Source organism: Symsagittifera roscoffensis, chromosome 8 (assembly GCF_963678635.1).
Source record: "Symsagittifera roscoffensis chromosome 8, txSymRosc1.1, whole genome shotgun sequence".
NCBI lineage: Eukaryota > Metazoa > Xenacoelomorpha > Acoela > Convolutidae > Symsagittifera > Symsagittifera roscoffensis.
The window spans coordinates 39194257-39216428 of NC_087069.1; the positions used below are offsets into that span (position 1 = coordinate 39194257).

The 22172-nt window shown below is 34.9% G+C and overlaps 1 protein-coding gene across 1 annotated transcript in view; it reads left to right on the plus strand.

The window, feature by feature from the left end:
* The first annotated feature begins 7315 nt into the window (after nucleotides 1-7315).
* The window catches only part of LOC134852831 (uncharacterized), a 38074-nt gene continuing 23217 nt past the window's right edge, over nucleotides 7316-22172 (plus strand). Inside the window, exons 1-7 of the mRNA XM_063868653.1 lie at nucleotides 7316-7516; nucleotides 7738-7840; nucleotides 9859-9971; nucleotides 18269-18344; nucleotides 19059-19247; nucleotides 20714-20790; nucleotides 21069-21240. Of these exons, the coding sequence (XP_063724723.1) occupies nucleotides 7463-7516; nucleotides 7738-7840; nucleotides 9859-9971; nucleotides 18269-18344; nucleotides 19059-19247; nucleotides 20714-20790; nucleotides 21069-21240 (784 nt within the window). The 5' untranslated portion in view covers nucleotides 7316-7462. The remainder of the gene's footprint in view (nucleotides 7517-7737; nucleotides 7841-9858; nucleotides 9972-18268; nucleotides 18345-19058; nucleotides 19248-20713; nucleotides 20791-21068; nucleotides 21241-22172) is intronic.

Below are 22172 nucleotides of genomic sequence, written 5' to 3' on the forward strand. Positions count from 1 at the left end.
GAACACCGATGTTGGAATCGCAGTATGGGGTCTAAGAGACTTGCGAAAAATGCTAGTTAACATCATTCGCCATGAAAACCAACACTCATGCGAAAAGAATCAGAATATGGACTAACTTCAGCGAAATTTTTTGTGGATTTTTTAAACTAGTGTTGGTTTTTGTGAGTCGCATTCAAAATGGATCTGAAGAAAACAAAAAAGTTAAGCATACTCAACCGTCACATTAACAAAAAAACAAATCGAGCAAAGGTTTTAGTGAAGCATTGACAAGACAAAAGTGAATCTATTTTTTTTTTGAATTTTTTTTGCAGACGTATTTTTTCCGAAGGCAGCATTAAAAAACTTTCGAAAAAAATTCTTACGTTAAATTGAGAACTCATGGCTTATCCTTCTTTAGCAAAGGCGCTCGCTTCCTTTAGTCGCTCGAAACTAGACTGAAACTCAAAAATGCGCAACCGGTTTTTCTCGTTAATACGACAAATTTTTAGAAGTTTTTAGATTTTTTTGGAAACTAACGTTCTTCGAATAGGGTTAATATTATGATATATGAATTCTTAAATTTCGATAATCAATTGCTGTAGATTCGAACGAACGAACTACAAAAAGCCTGCTCGCTCACTTAAATTGCTGTAATTTACACCAAAGATCACAAATTTCAGACGAGTGTATTAAACGTTTTGTAGAAAAAATTGAATTTTATAAACACAATTGAGAATGTTTTGATTTGAATTAGCGTTTCCTACGTCATACGTCATTTTGCGTGAAAAAAAGAACAAAAAGAAAAAAAAACACCCACATACAAAGTTCCTTCACATTTTCAACAGTCGAATTAACAAGCACAAGGAAGCAGTAAACACTTTTGGCAATACTGTTATTGAAATTATAGAAGGAACCAGAGTGTTTCGATCTGTCATTGATCTGCCAATTGATCATAATGGTGAAACGACTTTATTTGAAAAGAAAAAACTGAACGCACGATATGTTGAAAAAAGGACAAATAATACAAAATTGAATTTGGAATGATATGCGAAAATATACTAAAATTAGAACTGCAAGAACACTCGCAGAATTGTGAAAACGAAAAATTATGACAAAACAAGGGTTATCGAACGACTGATTTTCTTGATGTGAAGAAAAGAAGTTTTCCGGAAAGGAGCGATTGTTCAGTTCAAATTGTTACTTGTCCTGTTATGCGAATTGGGACTGGGATATTTCGAGATAATTTTTCCCGGTAATGAAGAAGATGCTTATTCAACGAAGGTTGAGAAATATGGAAGGCATGCCTTTGAAATATTGGAATTTTTACAGTTTTGCTTTCAGCTCTCAGGTCTGAAAATAATAATTATTGCTTTGAATTACAGAATACAAGGAGCCAGAAATTAGCAGAACTCGATCAATCATCGATGGATATGGCTTAAATCTGCTGAACAAGAACATTAGCAACAATCATAATGATAAGGACGCATAGACCCAAACATAAGTTACCTATTCTGTAATTGTAACCAATTAGATTATATGTTTTAGTTAATAACCTTTGAAACGTAAGGCGATCACCCGGGTCGAGATCCCGCTCAAAAACTGCTCAAGATATGAGCGGTTTGAGCGGTTTGGGCGGTTTGGGCGGTTTTTTTGGAGAGACCGCTCAAACCGCTCAAATCTTGCTTAAAAACCGCTCAAAAACCGCTCGTTTCTTGCGGTGATTTTTGAACGGTTTTTCAAGCAAGATTTGAGCGGTTTTTGAGCGGTTTTATAAAGAAAACCGATTAAAACCAACAAAAAAAGCCTGGAAAGGTAATGTGACCCCGGGTTGACATCCATAAACCGAAAATGCTTATTTCAAATTTCCCCACACCGAAAAAGCTTATCATACAATTGCCTGCATTTGTATGATAAGCTTCGATTCAAAATAGGACGGGCTACATAGAAAGGGATGCAAGCGATGAAAAATATATGAACTTTAATCTGAAAAAGACGCTTAACCATTTAATCGCTGAGATCATACAGACACTAGTCAATAGGAAAAGATTTGAGTTGAACGTTGCGATACTATGACCTTCCGGGCTAACGTTACCTTTATCCAAGCAAAACTGTGAAAAACTTCTTGAGAAACAACTCAAACAACAATATAACTGTAATATATATATAGTTGTATATTTATTATAAATGTAACAGAATAATTGTAATAATACAATTCGCCCAGAAATTACACAGCGACGGCAGGTATAAAAACTCCTTACAGACGACTGGCTGACCTCAGATACCTTAACTCTATTCGTTTTTCGCCATCTCGACCTAGCCAGTTGATGTTCGGTCTGTTTAAGGGCTCACCTTCGTGTTACAGTTCTTAGACTATCAGCCAAATGAATTTTCCTCAATTTCTGATACTGGAACTTCCAAAAACCGTCACAGAAATGTCAAACGTGATGATCTTGGGATGTTTGGAGCAAAGAGTTTAAGGAAGGGAACGGAAGGGATACAGAACCTCCGTTTTGATAGAAGGGTAGGAGAGCTAATAATCTTAACATTTTAATCGGAACAAATGAAGAAGAACGTGAAGAAATTCAACATGAAGAGAGCCACTGCTTATCGGAATAAAATGCGGGACTTGAGGCTTGCCCTTAATCAATACCATTTGCACAGGAATCTTTTCAACACCATATGCAACAGAAAAAGCTAATTTCAACGGCAGCAAACAGGTTTTTATTTTCCTCGTTGCAAACCTTATTTGCATGGCGGCGAGAGTGTGTGGGTACCTCGATATTGAACAATCCGCATGGTTGGTAGTTCCTTACTGCTAATAGAAGCTATCTGGTTGTCACCCTCGCTACTGGTGTTAATATTTTCCCCTTTGATCTTTTTGAGGGCACGAGACGCAACCCGAGACGACGAGTGATCTAGATACTGGTTGTCTCACCACTGTTTACGATTGAGTTTCGTTGCCTTATCAAAACCTTCCCAGGTAGACGTACTCCGGAAGACACGGTGAACAGTTCCTTCAATTACACTCTTTTCTCTTTTTTATACTGAATGGGGGCACAACTCCTAAATATAAGGATGGTACCTGTATCAGTTGGTTTTTGCTAACATCCACAGCTCACTCTCCTGTCTTTAACGATGTTTATTTCTAAATCTAGAAAAGCACGATATCCCGCGGCATTTGGTGTTTTAATTGTGAGCTGTGAGTGAGGATGAGTTGTTTTGGCAGCTTGAAGTTCTTTTTCAGGGTCACCCTCACGTGGCGGAGGAACAGTTTCACACCTTGAGGTTCTGCCTCGTTTTCCTACCTTGAAATGCAACTATTTCAGCTATGTTTTGATAATCAGTCTCTGATATATCTCAGCATTCAACGTGATACCAGTTCAAGCATCCCTCGCATTCTTCCCCTTTTGAGCTGTAGGTAAATTTTTAGTTGCATTGGGGGCAATTTTTGCAGGTGTACTCAATTCTGGAATTTCCATTTTTAATGCATGTTCATGCTTCTTGAGCCAAAGATTGGGCCAAATCTTCTTCTTGAACAAACCAAGTTTAATTGCTTTTAAAATGCACCTGGCTGCTGGCTGAGGGCCATATTTAATAAACTTTCCATCGTCTTTCTTTTAATTGTGACATTAATCTGATATTCATTTAAAGCCCTGAAATGGATATCAAATTTCAGGGCTTTAATTGAAATTTCGCAGTTTATTTCATTACTACTACTACTACTACTTCTACTACTACTACTACTACTACTACTACTACTACTACTTCTACTACTACTACTTTTACTAAAAGACTTTATTCCTTATATAGGCGACAGAAATACAAGTATGAGCATTAAGATCTACAGGTTAAACAGCGACAATTGATAAAAAAAGGTACATAAGTTTTCAGGGTTGAAATCTGATATCGATAAATTTAAAAAGAGTTCACGGTTATTTCTCTTTGCACTGGCGGGTTTCTCGTGGCGAAGGTCAATCCCATATTTTGCTGACACGATGTTGGCATTAGCAGTTGTCCGAATAAAATATGTCTCCCATGTTGAAGTTTTGCACAATTTCGGAACATCGAACAAAGTCCTGTGTTTAGCAGAAGATTATTTCTGACATATGATATATAGAGTGGGAGTTTTGTTATCATTGGAGTGCTATATGGGATGTTGCGATTTAAAATGAAGAAGCAAATCCAAGAGAGAACTCGCTCTGGCATATCATTTATGATTATTGAAAATAAAATAGGGTCTAGAATACTCCCTTGCGGAACTCGACCAGTAACAGAGCACGACTAAGAGAGGACATTGCTAATACAGACATGTTGCTTGCGATCAGAGAGATATGAACTAATAAGGTATACAAGTTTCTTGTCGAAGCCAACTTTTTCTAGTTTAAAAAGTAATCTGTTGTAAGAAACACTGTCGAATTCTTTCTTAAAAACAAAATATACACACCTTAAATATTTATTTTCATCGTTAAAATAATAGAGGTAATCAACATAATCAAGCAGCAGCGTAAACGTACTTCTTCGAGATCGAAAGCCATGTTGACTGTCAGGAAGTTTATGGCGAATTTTTTCATATATAAAATTGTACATTTTTTCCGTTACGAGCGATATTCTTCGTAAGATGCTATTCCCACGGTAGTTTTTGATATCTGCTTTAGATACCGATTTATGCAATGGCGTCATACATGTACTTTTCCAGGAAACGGGCCGGGCCATGTAAGAGAGATAACTAATTTGGTAAGCAAAATAAAGGCGAAGGGGGCAATAATACTCGCACCTGATTTTAAAATAAAGACTACTACTTTCAGGTACCTTTAACAATAGTGCTTCAATATATTTAGTGCTAAACGAAAGTTCATCAAGGTAAAAATTGCAATTTCCATCATTTGAGGCAGGAGTACTCTTAAACCATTCTTCCTGGTAAACAGATGATAAAAACTCATTGAACAGTTCAGCTTTAGCTTTTTCATCTGAGGCCTTGGCGTTGCCAAGGTAAACCTTGGGAGGTATAGGGGAAATCCCAGAGGGTTCTTTAAGTAGTTTGAAAGAATCATTAGTGCTCAGAGCATTAAAAGTAGAAACAAGCAAAATTTTATCAACTTCTATAGATTTACTTATATCCTCCTGTAGCGTGAGAAGTTTGATAGATGTTTCGTCCCCAATTTGCGCTAATCTTTTCGGTTTCAATTTGAATAAATATGTGCACAGAATGACTTGAAAAACAAAACGGGAGATTTTTACGTTTGTTTCGTTTACGCTGGGTTGAGGCTTGCACTGCCGAATTTAGGAGGGAGTACCAATTATTAAAGAAATCAACGGAATTCACTAATTAGTAAGTGCTTAAAAGTGATTCATCGGAACGCATGTATTCATTGAATATATCTTGATTGAAACTAGATTTCGAAAAAACATTCGATATCAGACCCGGTTGTAATCGATTTGTCGTGTTGTCAAAGTATACACATGGTAAGAGGATAATGGTCCAAACTGAATTTTTCAGATAAAACATCTAGAGAACATATTTGAGGCTTATTGCATATAAAAAGGTCTAATATATTCTGGCTGACATGAGTGGGGGATTCTATTAACTGAAGTCCATTGAAGTGTGCAAAACAATCACGATTATCGTTAGAATAATTAGAAGCGCCGTCGTATGAAACCAAGCTTGACATCAGAGAGATTAAAATCGCCGCAAACAACTATGCATCCTAAGGGATGTTTAGCTAGAAAATTATTTGTATACTCTAATAATCAATTTTTCAGTGTACTCAGAGGAACACGATAAAAGGAAGAGACAGGGTTATAAATATTAATAACTAAAGTAATAGGGTCGCTGATAACAACACAAGCGCAGGAGAAATTATATAGATAGTTTGTACTGTTAATAAGAGTGACAGGGATTGAAGTTTGGACCAAAATAGCTACACCCCCATATTGACTTTGTTTGCGAGAGCCTTGGGAGACAACAGTATAACCACAGGATGGAAGAATGTTTGAATCATCGGAATCAAGCCGTGTTTCGTAGAGATAAAGTAAATCAGGCAAATACATATTTAACAGCTTAATGGAATCTAATCGTTTGTCCAGGCTAATACTACTACGAATGTTTCAAAAAATTATTGAAATAGAAGGATTTGATAGTCACGTTTCGAGAGGAACCACCATATCATTGTGTTACAGCATTAAATTTCTGATTTTCAATTCTTCGCAGGGAATATTTGTTTGTATCATGTCCCAGCTTTTCAATGGTTTCTTCATCCTTTGTGAGTGATTTGCAAATGAATTCAGGATAGGCGTGATTGCGTAGAAGATGTCCTTTCATCAAGCATTTTCTGGCTGTCCATGCATTTTTGAAAACGACTAGTAGTGAGCGGGGTTTAGGTTCATCTTGTTTGAACGGTCCAAGTCTTTTCACGCCTGCCAGGCTACTTTTGTCCCATTCACCAAATGTTTCCAACATGGTTTCCAGATGTTTCTCATCGTGTTCCATCCCCTTAACCGAGAACTGCTGACTAGGTTCTATTTTAAACTCTGGTATACCGTTTAATTTAATTTCCAATTTTTTTCTGCTAGAAGAATCAACAGATCTTGGCTCAGTTTTTGGATTGGTAGGCATTGATTTAACGACAGTGTCGCCTGTAAATGACTCGGTTATTGCCTTTTCAATGATCGCAGGATTTTTTTCCGTGATTGTATTTATACCTTCAACAGAGGGAAGTGAAGCTTCTTTTATTGAAACAAATCAAGCAACGAAAGAGCAACAACTTAGCTTTTGTTATCTTGGGGAGAAGATCCACAGGAAGACCGGAGCATCCATCGTGAAACCAGCCGTCACAGATATCGCATTGAATCCAGTTCTCACCACCCCCTTTCTTGCACTTAAGACAATGGTCTTCGTCGTCTGATGCTGTTGCCGGAGCTCTATCTCCCACAGATCCATTCCTTGTTTTCATTGACATTCCAATCTCAAACTATTTAATAAGTTTATTACAACAATTAGGCTAACGTTTGTCACAACAACGTACTTCTCCGAGATCGAAAGCAATGTTGACAGTCGGAGAGTTTATGGCGAAATATTTCAACACATGTTCATATCGATGTCGGAAACTTGCACAGTGAATAGTTGCTTCAAATCATAATACGGTTAAAATCAGATACTATGATTGCACGTCATTTTTAATTCGAGCCACATTTAAATATTTGGCTATGAGACTCGTGGACATCAAATGATTGTGACCTCTCAACTCAGACTTTTAAGAAAAACTTCAGTTCCATCACGTCTTCTTGTCTGATTGCTATTAGAAAATGATTTGCAACTAATTAATTTTGTTTCAGATAAAAATCCCATGGTTATGATATTCGAGTTAACATAAGCTGCAGCACCATTTTACAACACCATTAATCACGAGAATTTGAGGAACGTCCCATACTCCGATAAAAGTTTTTGATTGCTGCAAATTAGACAACAAAGCCGACAAGCTACGCGATGAAAATGAAATCATCAAATATAGTGTTCTGCTTCATGATAATTCTGTCAACGGTAAGATTCCGACAAAATTAAAAGTTTTATGCTCTGAAAGCGTATTTTTCGCTGATGTTATTGAGTCCGTTAAGAAATCAATTTAAGGGTTCATGTGGATGCATGATCTAAATCACAAATATTTTTTGAGTTTTCCGAAACCTATGATCAGTTATTAAAACTATAATGTTGAAAGTTCCGGTTTAACCACAATTTAAACTATAATTAATTTTTCGATTTAGTTGTCCTATTCGTCTACACAGTACACAAGAGACGACGGAGACGACTCCGAATTTTTGTCCTCGGGATCTGGAATGATCACAGATGACGATGACCAAACCACAAGTTAGTTGGTCTCCAAGGAAATTTTTAAAAGGTTTTCTTAAGGTTTACAAAGTTGGATCCAAGATGCGTAAATGTTGCCTACAACGTCCGACTCCCAATGACGATATTGTTCATCGAAACTGACTGAAAGTGACCGGAAAGAACTATGGATTAATTAACCAGAGTTTTTTTCCGATTTTGACAGTCCTGGAGAAAGTTTGTAGGTAGTCAAGTATGGTTTCATAAAACCTTGTCCTTTTAGCCGTGATTTGGATTTCATAGTTATTTTCGAAAAAATTGCCTCATTTTTGATAAAAACTGGTCTGAATATTTCCTTGTTTCAGACTGAATGATGCGAAAAGCACAAAAGACTCTCAATTCATTTAAACTGCAATTATACCTTATTTTGGTTGTTTTACATCTAATTTTTTCATATTCTGATCGACTTCACCGAAAAAAAAAACTAAATTTGGCGAAAAACTGGAAACAAAGTTCAATTTTTTCGCTTTCCTGATTTTTTTCAGTTATTTTGAGTTTCCTTTACTTCAATAGGCGCAATCGAAACATTCATTGCTATTTGCACGTCAGCCGCTTTTACTTTTTATTATTTCATGTTTCAATGGTTCGATATCCATTTCGTCTTTCTGTTGTGGTTTGCAACTGTTAACATTGTAGCTTGTAGGGCTTTAAATATATCAATAGAGGTTTTTATCGAATCATGAAAGTATATATCTTTTGGAGATTATCACATGAATATTATTTTAGTTGATCAAAAATATTTTATTTTGGAGCAGACGCTTGTATTTCTGAAACAGGATCTACTTGAGGTCCTTTGGTATCTACTTAAGAATTGTCACCCCTATCAATAAAATCAGTAAATTAGCACTAAGCTTTCTATTGAGAATTAGAATTTTGCTGCATTCTGATTGGTCGAAAATGTGTTATTTTAATCTACTTAACAATTGCCCCCCCCCTTTCTTAAAGGGGGGGGGGCAATTGTTAAGTAGATCCCGGAAACATTTCTATGTTTTCGATTTTTTGTGCTGGTCGAGCAGTTTGAAAAGAGTTGAGGCTGAAAATATTTCTAAAATAAGAATGAATGAATATGCTAATGGGTGCTATGAGAAACCGCAGGAGCTCAGCTCGTTCTTTAAACACAACCGCAACGAATTAGCTGTCAAAAATCAGATTGATTATGTCTGCCATTTTTCGATTTGTTCGATGGATTAGTAGACAAAATTTCAGTACGATCAGGCTTAGAGAAGATATATTAGTGCTCATCGCACCTATTGATGATCATTTTCTATCAAAATTCAGAATGCAAAAACGATCAGACTTCGTTGACAATGGAACAGTTTTTGCGTCATGCAACAACTTCGGGTCGTTAGCGCTCTCACTCAAGTTATTTCGTCAGTTGTTTTCGCATCTTTTCTGACAGATTTAGCACATTCGTATTTCGCAAATTAATGAGCAGATTTAACGTTTCAATTTTCTTTCTAATCTTTGTCCTAAAATAAGGCAACCGATACAAAGAAGTGAAATAATAGATGGTTCCATAAATTTTTGGTTCCCGACAACTGTCCTCACGTAGCAGATTGGCCCAATTAAATAACCCATGAGTACCTCCATTCAATACACATTTATCCTTTATTTCTTTCCAAATTGGATTGTTATAATGATCGTCTACCCTGTTTTTTTTGGCTTGTGGCGCTCGATAAAATTTTCTCTGAACGGTATTTTAACGTTGTCCATTGTGTTTTTCGGAATGTGTTCCTCAAGTTACACATATTCGAGACAAACGTACGTAAGTTTTTATTCGATGACATTTTAATATAGAGGGTTTTTTCCGACATACTGGCCTCCTTCCCATTTTCTACTTTTGATTTGCTCCGCAAGTGGTGCGATGTTCTGTTAATAATTATCATACTCGATATACACTGTTAATCTCAGTATGCTAAACTTGGTGCCATAGTTTTATTATTGTTTCTAGTTTTATCAATAAAGAATGGTGAAATAACAACTGCTTTTCTGTGTTGTAGATGAGGTGGCGTACGTGATGATCGAGATCAAGTTCTCTACCAAGTTCCATTTTACCAGCAATCCCAACAGTCAAGAGTTCAAGTACGAGGCACTCGAACAACTCATCAATGCGGTAAGTATTTTTTTTTCAAAAACCAATTTAGGAATTACAAAAAGAGATATTAATAGAAAAGTGTGCCTTCCTTGTGTAGCATGGTCAGAGCGTGTAATGGTTAGGGACGTATCAAGGCTGTATAAATGCATCTACTTTTGTTAAAAGACTAAGTCTAGTCAATTCTTGAGTTATCTGATGAATTCTAATTTACAATCGTATGCTCGTATTGGTCTATAAATCTCAATGTGTTTATCTTTGTTCAAAAGTTACGAATCGGAAAGGTTATTTTCCAAAATCATGATCAATTCCTCGAAGTTTATGCCAAGAGATGCATTCTGTATCTAGGGTTTATTGCCTTTTGAGTTCAAAAGTCCCTTTCCATTTAGGCTCTAATTCCCCCAATTCAGTGAGGTTGAAGAAATAAAAACACATTTACAAATGCATTGATTGGAGATGTCTGTTGAAAATAGATGGCTCAATATGGATGTCTTTTTGCAGTTGATTGCATTGAGCAGGCATGTAAAATAGTAGAAAAGTCAATAACCAGGCAGATTGGCCCAAATATCTGTTATGTCGAGTTTTATGGCTAAAATAAGTAGCTATTTTTTAAAGTGTAACCCGGTTTAGATCAGTTTAATAGTGAAGATATTCAGTTTGAATGATCAAGTTGTTATTGATAATGTTTTATGTTCGAAAATGAGTAATCTAACAATTTTTTTTTACTTATGCGGTGTTTGGTATCGTTATAGAGCGGGCATTTGGATGTTTTTCTCGAGGGGGGGGGGGGGGTGGATTTACAAAAATTGATTTTTGTTTAGGTCAGCCACATTGATTTTACAAGACCTGTTGGAACACTAAAAACGCTCGCTTTTTGCTATCGGCCAATTTTAACATGAAAGAAAAAAGTATGAATCGAATTATATAGCGCAATCTTTTCAATGCATTCTGTTAGTGCGTGATTTATCAGACAATTTGAGGGAAATAAACAGAAATATTCCAAGCGGTGTTTTTTTTTTTCAGAGAAAATTCAGGGAATTGTCTGTCTGCATGAGAGAAAAATGAAATTTATGTTAGTTTTATGGCCGAATAAAAAAGGTAACCATATGATCAACAGTTCTGTGGTATTTTTATTGCTATAGAAATTGATTTTAGCAATGAAATTAAAATAGAATGAGCTTGAAAAGCAGGCCTGCACGACGTTGTTTTACTAAGTAAAGAAACGTTCAGTTTATATGTTAAGTATACTTGATCCTGATAAAAAGTTGCGTTTTTTGCTTCTCCAGGTACATATATTTCATTTGGATTTTTTTTTTGACAAAATTGATTCAATTAGCTATAAATAACTTGGTCAACTTGACATTAATAAAATATCTGAAGTGAAAACTATTGATTATTTAACTGTCACAATTGGATACAACACTTGTATCATATGTACAAATTTGTCAATGCTCTCTCACCAAATAAATCTTCTGCCAAAACGGCTTAAATGACAGATTATTGAGTTCGTTGAACTACACTACGTTTAGTAATTGTAAATGCTACTTTTGGAAATATAGATGGTTTAAAGCTTTTAGTTTTAAGTTAGCAATTTAAAACAAATGAACACTTGATAACGAAGCTAAGTCTCGAATACTTGAACTTCGAATCTAAGCTACAAAAAAGTATAAGTAGAAGCTTCCAAAACAGAATGAAGCTTAAATCATATTTGCTCACTTTTCTATGTGTACAAGAATCACTGCAAAGGTCTTAGTCTTCATCACTTCATCATGCAAGTGAGCTTAAATAAGTTAGTCTGCTGGTATAGATAAGTGTGTTCGAAAAGGAGATCAGCTGACCCTAATTCAGTTGTCTTACATGAAATGTGGTGGCAGTCTGAGAGTTGAAGGCTGAAGATGTGCAGATTGCGTCTCTTAAATTAAAATGCATCGGATCAATCTGTTAATTAGGTTTTAGCTAGACCCTTATGCAGGAACCAGATGGCTAAGTATTAAGATAATTAAATAAATCAACGAAATATTTTTTATTAAACGTTAATATTTTCAATATTTTTAACGGTGATATATAAAGCAGCCGAAGTATCAACCAGCCGAAAATACGTAAGTGTTATATAATAGTTATGTAACAATTATGCAACAATTACGAAAGTCATGCAAATTTCATAGATGTGACGTAACGTTTCGGCTGGCTTATATACTCCGCGCATTTTCGGGCGGTTTATATTTCAGCTGGCTTATTTACTCTCATTTTTCACTAGTGATGTAATTTTTGAGTGGCGATTACGTCATTTTTGTAATTCAATTAACATTTTTTTTTCTAAATTGAGATAAGATTTAGGTCAGAAATTGGGAATTGATTTTGCCTAAAGATGCTTTTCATACAAATAAAATGTACATATTTTTACAGCGAAGTCTGTAAATTTGTGCGCTTTATATAATTTTTATTCTTTTTGGCAGTTTTAACTGAAAGCCTTATTTTCAATGCAATTTAAACAAAAACATCTGTGTCGAAATAGTTTCGCGAATCAAGCTCAAGCTAAGTTCTTAAGTAACTAAAGTTCGAATTACGCGACAGCTCGCTTATTACGTTTACTTTAAAAAATTTCATGTTGATGCGTTTCCTGAATAAAAACTTGGCAATAATGAGGATTTTTTGAAACCAATTTTTTTTGTATTGTAGAGTTTATGCTCACAACTGCAAGTTCTTCAATTTTTTCCTACAGTTTTCTAAGTGCCAATGAACAAAGTGAAAAACTTTTTAAGTTGTCTTTAGACTCAACTTTGTATTCTGGCAGTTTGACTTATTTTTTAGTTCAATTGATTTTCGTGTGCTAGTTCAAAGGCAGAGTAAACGCTCCATGAAAAAGTGTGCAAATGGCGCAAAAAAACCACACCTAACATTGATTTTTCTGTATTTTCTTGGAAATTCCGAACTAGGTGCTAAAGGTGACCTGTTTAAGGTGATCATTTGCATCACTCGATGGCAGTTGCTTTGCCTTTATTATCTTTTGTTTTCAACTGTATATATCGCAATATTTTTGAATGCTCATTTTATACATAATATGGCATTATGCTTTCGAATTTATCACATGCAAAGTTAGCGTGGATGCCTTCAGTTTGATATATTCCAAATTATTACATGCCAAATTGTGTATTTTGTGCCGCTTTTGCTGCATTGTATTGCAGTTTTATTAGCATGTGTAGCTGCTTTATTCGTGACTAGTGTTTATCGGTTGTTAAGCGTTCGTGGCCCAGCGGGCAGGGCGTGAGGCTGCAAATCTCGGTCACAGATCGTGTGATTTATGGATGTCTTTTAGGGTGTTATGTTCAAGCTCGCTTTTCAAGTCCGTCTTCCTGGTTATATAAAAAAAATACACTCTGTTATGCGAAAATTGCAAATCGATGTTCCTTTTTAATACTAGTTTTTCAAGTGTCGATGAACGTAGTCAAGACACTTTTATAGGCCGTGCTGATTTTCTTTCTTTTTCAAATGAAATTTGTTCAGAACAAGCTTAATCGTTTGCGGTTTGACTTTTGAATTCTTTTCAAGTTCATTTCGCACTTTTTTTTGTTCAAAGGAGGGCAAATTGCGCTCTCCAATTAAGAAAACAGAAAAAGCTTAAGAAAATTTTCTTGTGTTAAATGTTGATTTTTTATGATTTCCCACAGGAATATTAAATTTGTCTGTTGATCCAGTTTTCTCAAATTGGGTTATTTTTTATTAAAGAGTGCCAATCCTTGTGTTATTCAAATTCAAAGAGCTTCAATTTCATAATTTTTGTCTTTGAAACTTGAAAGTTACAGAAATCTCCAAAAGTTTGATATTATGGTGTTTTTGCGTTCATTGAACTTTTTAAGAGTCGATAAACGTAGTTGAGGCTTTTATATAGGTCGCGATAACTTTTTTCTGGAAAAGCTTTAAAATTTGTTCAGGCTCAAATTTACTTTTTCGCGGTTTGACTTATGATTTTCTTTTAAGTTCATTTCCTTTGATAAAAGTAAGGCAAACTCCACAGTCGAGCAGCGAAAGCGTAAATGTCTCAGAAAACGTGATCGACTTCTAATCTCGAAAGTGGAATTTAATTGTCGAATTTCCCATCGAAATTAAAATTTCGGCTTTTGATCCAGTGTCTCTAATTGGGTTAGTTTAACTGATAAATGGCTCTAGAAATTCAGAGCATCTATTTAAGAGCAACTATTTACGAGCAATTTAGAGCATCTGGTTTTTTTTTTTCATTAAATTTCGAAAGCTGAGGTTTTTTTTCAAAAAAGTCATAATTTTCTTTTGACTTGCGTTCATTGATTCTTATCCAACTGTATGTTAGCTATGTTTTTTTTGGCTGTTGGTTACATTTTTTAAATTTACCAGCGGACTAAAAAAAATGCTTTTTATCGGGTTTTCTCAAATTGAGTTAATTTTATACCGCAAAAGTAGCTCGCTACTCTGCGAGAAGCTCACAATGTTCCAACAAGATTAACAACTGCAAAAAATTCTATAAAACGAAAATATTTGAAAAAGAAAATCTTTAAAAAATAATTTTTTGAATACCAGAATTTGACCATTTCTTGCGCAGTGAGAGAGAAGATGATTTTCGTCGAAAAATTGCTGAGTTTCGCTGAAGTAAGGTTGAAGTAGTAGCAAACATGGATTCTCTTCCTTCTCACTTTTTCGAAATCGTTTGAAAAAAAATCGTATGTAAAATTTTCTTAGAAATGAAAGAGACTCAGGATTAAGCGATTGGTTTTCAAAACTCGCTCTTAACTTAAAAAACATGAAAAATTAAAAACGAAACGATGCAATTTTTTATTCACGTCTGTTTGAGCTAATTAACTTTCTGAGCAATATTATGTTCAATCTGAAGACAATTTAAATGACGTATTCTGTTTAGTAAATGAGAATTAGTTAAATGCAATAATCAGACTTGTTCCGACCACTTCACGAAGTGAGAAGGAACTATAGCGGAACGTTTTTCCAGCCAATTTTCACGCCATCAAAGACAACTCAAAGGGGTATCAAGTGTGGTATCATATTTTAAGCCGTGGTTTTAACTGATCAAAAAAATATTGTCTCAGTCGAGAAAACTGGTGAATATTTTTTCAGACTAAATTGGATAAGTTGATCGGAGGCAGACTTCAAAAAATATCCTATAATTTTAACCTTATCTATAGCTATTATGAACACTCATTGTTGCATTTACATCTAATTCAATTGCTGTTTTAGAAAATATTATCAGCAACTAGAGAAAAAAAAAGAAAAAAAAATCAAAATCTTCGTTATTTTTTCTTCATTTTCGAATAACTTGTAAATCAGTGAGTTCGGAGCATTGTGTGGTACTGGTGCAGAAACCATATATCCTTGTTGTAAAACATGATTGTTACAATTGCTTTCAATTCTTTCACCTTATTACTTGTAGTAGACGGCTCTTACACCTTAGCAAGTCTGACTTATTTTGAAGAATACAGTTTCGCATAATAATTGTTTGTGATATCAATAAATTCTGTCTTTCATGTGGTTGCGACCTGTCTTGTTAAATAGGACACACAACTGATAGATTCTAACTTGTCTGTAATTTTTGGCTTGGTAATATTGCTGACGAAAGATTGATTGGTAATTTTTCTTCAGTTTTAAATATATTACAGTATATCAATCAATCACACCACAGAAAAAAAATTTAGTTTTAAATTTTATCTGCTCTAAAGCATGTGAAAGATGTGAGCCTAATTGTCATGCTTGCAGTTTTTCGTCAATATTTTTGTTCGGAAAATGGCATTGCAGTGGTTTTTCTTTAAACTCAATATTTTGATTTCAAATTACTAGAAGCATGAATGAATTATGCAATAAAACATATTTGAACCGCTGAACTGGTTCCGTGCAATAGATTAAATCAAAGGAAAAGCTTAATAGCTGCTGATCAAAAACCTGAAGGCAAAATTGTCATTGTTTATTTTGAACTATTTTTCATTGAACCGCGATACTTATGATTTAAACTACTCTTCTTAGTTTGGGCGATGATTTTGAAGCCGAAAGTAGAGTAAATTTTGACTTAACTTCATTTAAGGCATGGTTTTTGCCTTGTTTGGCAAGACCGGCAGACTAAATTTGTTCGAGAACTTTCGGAGCGGAAAATTAAAGTTGCGCGCAATCCATTTCAAACCTTAACCCATAATTCCAACCAAACCTCGAATTAAACTGTAATGAAACACCGCGAATTGTTGTCGAAACTTGCTAAAGGTGAAACGTCATTTAGCCGACATTTTTTTCATGATTTTTTTTTCAATTTTAACATAAATCAATGACACATGATATTTTTTCTAGCAAGATTGTTCGAATGAGTTAGGTAAATTCTGGGTTTTTTTTGAATCTATATCTAGAATTGAAAAGATAGAGGAACTAGACCTTACAAGTTACGCTGGCTAACTTGAAATAAAAAATGTTTCGACAAACTGATGACCGGGAAAACAATCTCGCGCCACCAAATGATCTTTCAAGTCCCTCGCCTTAAAGTTGAGAGCGATTGTTATTGAAAAACAAACTGAAGGGTAAAATTGGATCTTGACGAATTAGAGAGTGTATGTTGTAAAATACATTTAAGTACGTTTACGGTTCAATGTATAAGCACCTGAAATGGAGAAATTACTCTTGCCATTCAGACCAGACTAATAGAATTTGGTTTCCGTTTTAAGTCCCAACTAGAATGGTATCAAGCGGCGAGTTAAGTGCACATTTAATACTTATGAGGCTTGGCTAAAACAATTTTCATGCGCGGTTTTGATCTGATTTGAGTTTTAAATTCAACAGTTGAGACTAGAATAATGTATCAGAAATAAAAACGAACTTAAAAAAAGTTAATTGGGAAAAGTTAAATTGAACGAACCCAGTAAGCGCATCTCAATTTTTACCGATAAATCAAAAACTTTAAGAAGTTTGAGAGGATCTCTTTAAATGTATCCCCCTTTTGAAAAAGTGTGGGGTGAGGTTCGTTACTAGGTTTAAAATTCTCATATGCTTAACCGTTAATATATTTCTTTATAAGGGCGGGGGGATGATCGTTGCTAGGTACCCCAGGGGGATATAGTTAAAGAGATCCGTTTGCCCGACCAGTGATTGCGAATTTGCAATTGTCCTTTGAACATGACATTTTGTTTGATTTTGACTGGATTTTAGTTTCCTCTTACAGTGTTTTTAACCAATCAAACCGAGTTTCTGCTTATTATATTGTCGTCTCCTTGACCGTTTGTTATTGCTGACGTCGGGACTTGAAAATTCGTTCGCCCAGTTTTAAAATGTGAATCGCGACTTGACTCCAACTAGACTAATAGTTCAGAATAATAGAATGTTCTGGCTTTGAGCCATTAGCAAATCGCTACAACAACGAAACATTTAAAATAGTTCAGTATTTATACCATTTCTGTTTGTAGTTTTAGTTTTAATTTCAAGATTGACCTACAGACAAAAGTGTTGTTTTTGTTTTGAGTTCAAAAAGTTGAGTTGTCGTTACTTTGACAGAATCTAAATTGGTCTGCTCATGTATTTGAGAACTATTTGATGTCCAAGTTTAGAAATTATGATTTGTTTGTGTTGTCATTAAAACACAGCCTCAGTAAACACTTTTGGGAACCCGTTATGCTGTTTTTGTTCTAAAATTCTGTTTTCATGCCTTCTGTTTGCTGTGCTTAAGTTGAATATAAACGAGACCTATAATTTTGAAGTGTAAGAAATAGTTCAAAGTTTTGTTATGTGGTGCTAAGGAGGCTTATGGGTTAAATTTGGAAACGACAGTTTTTGATGTAAATCATAAATAATTATTTTGTTGAATTGATTAAAAATGATCCAATGCAAAAGCCTTGAATTAGGGAATGCACATGGTTTTTTTGTGAAAAAACGTAATTGATTTTAAAAAAAAAAACATGAAAAAAAAACAATTGGCGTGGATTTGGGAAATGTAGAAAAATTGGTAACACTTGTGAAAAGCTCGAAAACATGGTACTCTAAGGGGACATGGTAACTATTCGAAATATGTCGTCGCACTTCGAATGAGCCACAAATTCGGATCAAATGGTTTAGTTATTCAGTGAAACATTTAATGAATCACCCGTCATTGTGTTGCTGCAATGAGCAAATTTTGTATTTATTTATTTCGAATTAAGTTTTATTAGTTTCCCAAAACTTGGTTTGAGACGCACTGTTTTGTGACGAAAAAATGTGAATTAAGCGTAATTTAACAGGTATTTTTGATCACCTATTAAGAGAACCAAGAAATTTCTGTTTGAGGAATTGCAACTTTTATAAAGTTTTATTGTAACTATGTTGTGTTTTAGCTGAACAGAAATGGTGGTCCCAACGGTGATTTATCTCAACCGGCTATTGTTGAACATGAAGACATAACAATTGAACGTAAGCTGATTGGAATCTTGTTATCCATTCCAAAGCCCAATGGTTTCTAGTAACGAAAAACCACACTTACAATGAACAAATCGAACGTTTGAGCTTTTACGAATATTCATCTTTTTGACGAAATTTCATTTTCGGTTTAGAGTAGTAAATTTTTAATCAGATCCACGAATTGATAAATCACTAAAATGTCAATGAACTATTTAAATCACTCTCCAACAAGTGAAACTGTGTGGAAAAAATCGGAGACATGAAAAACAACTTTTTCGGCTATCTCACTCCGGGTTGATTTTACGAGTTTGAGTGATTTGGCATATAATATATAATTGAAATACAAGTTTTCCAGGCAGATAACTTGTCTAACATAATCATTAATGGAATCATTTTTAAGCTTGAAATTAGCAAGCGGTGTCCAATCGATGAGTTCTAGTTTCAAAGTGGAGTTATTGATACATTTCCCAGGAACATAAAATTAATCACCCACTGGCCCATTTTTCTCAAATTGGGTTAATCTTAAGGAACAAGTTTCAATCATAAAAGGTTTTTGAACTTCACAGAGCTTTAACGTGATATGTCTGTGTGCTCGAAAGTTTGCAGAAAAGGTCAATCATTTTATGTTTGGTTTCCATGAGTTCGTTGCTCTTTTCAACCGTCTGTTGGCTTTGTTTAATTTTTTCCCTCGAGTTGTTTTGATATGCTTCTCTATTATTTTTGCAGAATTGCGCATTCGACGTGCAGCGGACACAGACACAGAAAGCTCTTTTTCATCTCGAATTGGGACTGCGAGGTCGCACAAATTCAAAGCACTGGTTTGGGTTCCAGAAAACACAAATGTGGAGGAGTACAGACAGAGGATCTCCAGCATGAAGAACGGCTTCTTCAAGGATCTGAAAGTGCTGAAATCAAGTAAGAGACACTAGTTAAGGTCGAGTTGGTTTTTTGGTTTTGAGTCCATTTTCAAAAATTTTAAAATGTAATTATTTAATTGCTGTTTTTGATCTTTGAGCTGATATAACCCATTTGATTGAGTTGGTTTGTATAATGGAAGGTTTGGCCAAAAACCACGACATTGATAATTTTTTTTCGATGTTTTCATTTCGTGAGAGCAAGTGAATTGTAATCGGGAACTGGTTTTCCTTAAACAACATTCTTACAAATCAGTAAGAAATTAATTTTATTTTATTGTGGAACCTAGATACCTTTGAGGGACCTTCTCACTTGGTGTTGTGTTTTTACGATGTTTTTTCTATTTAATTAATTTCCCGAATACGTTTTTTAATTTTTTTTTTTGCTTCAACGGTTTCAACTCATGTTATAAACTGAAAAACTCAAAAAAAAAATGGTCGTGGTCTTGTTCTATAGCTGTTTTTTTTTGAACTGCTTGTCGGCTGAGTTTTTTTTTCAAGTATTAATGATTTTTGCTTCTTTTGTCTAAAACGGGAATGGAAATGACGCAAAAAACGTGATTGATTTTTAGTTTGATAAAATGATTTTAATTTTCAGATATGACAAAAGAACAAAAAATTTACATTTTGAGCGACTTTTCTTAATCTGGGTTACTTATATCAAAAACTGTCATTCATAAAATAATGAATTACAAAGCCATAAGCATATGTTTTTCTCTTTAAAACTCGAACTTGGCTTTGTTCAAGCGTTAGTGAACGAAGTGAAGACACTTATTAAAGCCGTGTATTTTTGTTTGAATAAAAATTTTGGTTGGGCTCGAAGAATTTTGATGCCATTTCAAGTCAAGTTCAAATTCATATGCTAAAATGAAGGTAATTTACATTCTCGATTTACAAAAGTGCAAGTGACGCAAGAAATATGAACGATTCAAGTTCAAATTCATAGAGCTTATAGTGATGTATATATTTTTCGAAATACGAAAATTGCTCCAAAAATTTTTCTTTCGTTTTTCTTGAATTCATCGACTTTTTTCTATGTTTCTCTTTGCTACTTTTACTCATGAGGATCGTAGTGCCTTCAACGAAGTCCACTTTTTCTAATCTAAGTCGCAACTAGGTGCTCATTTGTTTGAAGGTGTTTTGCAGCTATAGTATTACGTGTGGCTTACTTTTGCTGCATAGCTATACATCCTGCTTAGCATTATATATTTGTATCTGGTTTGGCGTTTGTCAAGCGACCATAGCGCAGGTGCTAAGACGTGTGGATCTGTGTTTCCAGGTCGGGGTTTCGATTCCGGTACATAGTAGTTTTTTTAATAGTTTTACCTGATCTTTCTGTTTTTTTTTCGAGCTACTTTTGCCATTTTTCGCTAGTTTTTGAGAATTTGCAGCTTCCTCTCTATGTTGAAAAAGTTAGACTATTTTTTCAGTTAGTTTTTCGGTTGAAGTAATTATGTATTATTTCAGACAAGCAGACGAATAGAAAGAATTTTGCTCAGCAGCATCTCCAGGACTTCCGAGAGAAGTACATCACACCCAGCACAGTAAGTCACAGCGACAGATCCGCAGGAGTAGAAGGATTTATCGAAACAAACCAATGATTCATTGAGAAAAAATATCCTAATTGTAAGATGCCCACTTAAGGTAGCCCAAAGAAGAACCCCCAATAAGCTTCTCTTATACTAGTTTTGCTAACATTTTGCACTATTTTGCGAAATCATTTTTGCTCAACATATACTAAATTATGACCTAGATGCGCTATGCCGCACTCACTGAGCTAAAAAAAACGACAGAACAGCTCTTAATTTAACTGGTTTCCTAGGATTCTGGCACTGGCATCGAAGTATCAACCTCACGACCTGGAGGAAAAGGGAAAGGTAATACTGGGAAGGATGACAACACTGCGACCGGAGGAGGCGGTACCAATGTGGATGTGGAAGTTTATTACAAGACATACCCTGATGACTTCTTCAGGAGTCCAGCCACCCTTGCAGGTGAGATTATGTTCCGATTTGTCATTTAATTGCTCCAAAGTTAAATTGACCGGATAAAGTTGAGGGAATCAATTAAGTGACTGATTACTTGACGGGATCATCTTCCTGTATATAATCCCACTGGCTGTACTGTGCGAGTTCGTTTAATTTCAAATTTAATTTGATGATAACATTAAAGAAAATAATCGAATTAATGAATTTTTTAATGAACGAAGTGAAAACGCTTTTATAGGTCGCCTGGTTTTTTTGCAGGTAGAAAGTTTTCACACAAGCGAATGCTTGCGTTCACTGGGAATTCATTTTTTTTCCAGCCAACGTTACATAAGTTAGCGGCACTTTCTCAAAAGTGCCGAATTTAGGAATCTGTGTAGCTGGTCTTTGGCAGATACCAGCCACTATATTGGCTGGTGTATGGCTCACGGCAAGAGCTCGCAGCTCAACTGGCAAGGCAGGTGACTCTAAATGTGTTGGTCGTCGGTAGCGGAGGTTCAATTCCCAGAGGGCAATTTTTTTGTTTTTCAATTTTTTAGTTGATTTACTTTCATGCAATCTGAAAGCTTCAGATTGCCTTTTTTGATTGTATACGACGTTCCGCTTCGTCTGTGTAAAAATTGTTACGCGTAATTTTAGTTTTTTTGCGGTTTGACTTCTGGATTCTTTTAAAGTTCAGTTCAAAATGATTTGCTGAAAGAAGGATAAATTACGCTCTGCAATATCGAAAAATCGAATTGCACTAAAAATAAACAAGATTGATTGCAAGTTTCAAAAGTATTTTTGTATTTTTTCCTTAAGTTATTGTAATTTAACTGGTACTAGGCTTTTTCCTGTTGTAAAGGCGACGTCCATGCCTGGGACGAAAAAGGTCAGCAGTTCGAGTCCTGTCAATTTATCTGTAAAATTTAAGCTTTGAAATGTTTGCTTGTTTTTATTTT